General features: G+C 22.5%; 1 protein-coding gene across 1 annotated transcript in view; it reads left to right on the forward strand.

Annotated features, from left to right (window-relative positions):
- Positions 1 to 880, forward strand: part of LOAG_18779 (hypothetical protein) — a gene marked incomplete at both ends in the record, with an annotated part of 19,021 nt that overhangs the window by 2,344 nt on the left and 15,797 nt on the right. The window contains one exon of the mRNA XM_020451442.1: positions 372 to 528. Coding sequence (XP_020304773.1) covers positions 372 to 528 — 157 coding nt within the window. The remainder of the gene's footprint in view (positions 1 to 371; positions 529 to 880) is intronic.

The raw sequence follows: 880 nt of genomic DNA on the forward strand, positions 1-880 counted from the left end.
AGATAGTAGTAATATCAACAGTGATAGTAATAATGAAGTAAATCATAATAATATCAACAATAATAACAATAACAATAATATCAATAATAATAGCAGTAATATCAATAATGATAATAATAATGAAGTAAATCATAATAATATTAACAGTGATAATAATAACAATAATATCAATTATAATGATAAAAATAATAACGATAATAATATTCTGATTAATATAAATAAAGTAGAATGAACTTTTTCCAATTCAATTTCTTTAAACTAAGTTAGGCTATTTTGTATTTATGTTTAAAATAAAATATTTGCATATTTATAACTTATTAGCAATAATTTTTTTTTTTACCATTTATAAATTAACTAATATAATTTTATAGTTTACCAGTAAAAAATACATCGTACAGTAGTAGTAATCCAACGATTACGGTTCATTTCCCCGGTGATTCATCGATTACTACCGAAACAACTATTAGCAGTACTACAGCAATTACAAAAGTTGCAAACGGTTCAAAATTTCCGGAAAATAATAACACAGTAAGTTAATTTCATTTAAATTAGCATTTAATGTCATTTAAATTTAAGAATTTGATTGATATTTAATTCCATTTTCATTTCCATTCAGCACTAATAATTTCAATTTTTCAATTTTCGCTTGTTAATTTTGCAGTAATTAATTTAATTAATTATGAAGCAATGAATAAAGCAATCATTATGATATACTATGAGCAGTGTTGATTAATAGTTAATCGTATAGGGAAATTTTAATTTCTTATTTAATTCAAAGACTCATCTCCACAATAGTGATAGAAATTGAAATTTCACATTTCAATAATTTTTTTTTTTTTTACGAAAAGAATAAAGGCGCGCGAGAGAGAGAGAGAGAGAG

The sequence above is a fragment of the Loa loa genome (assembly GCF_000183805.2).
Source record: "Loa loa unplaced genomic scaffold supercont3.522, whole genome shotgun sequence".
NCBI lineage: Eukaryota > Metazoa > Nematoda > Chromadorea > Rhabditida > Onchocercidae > Loa > Loa loa.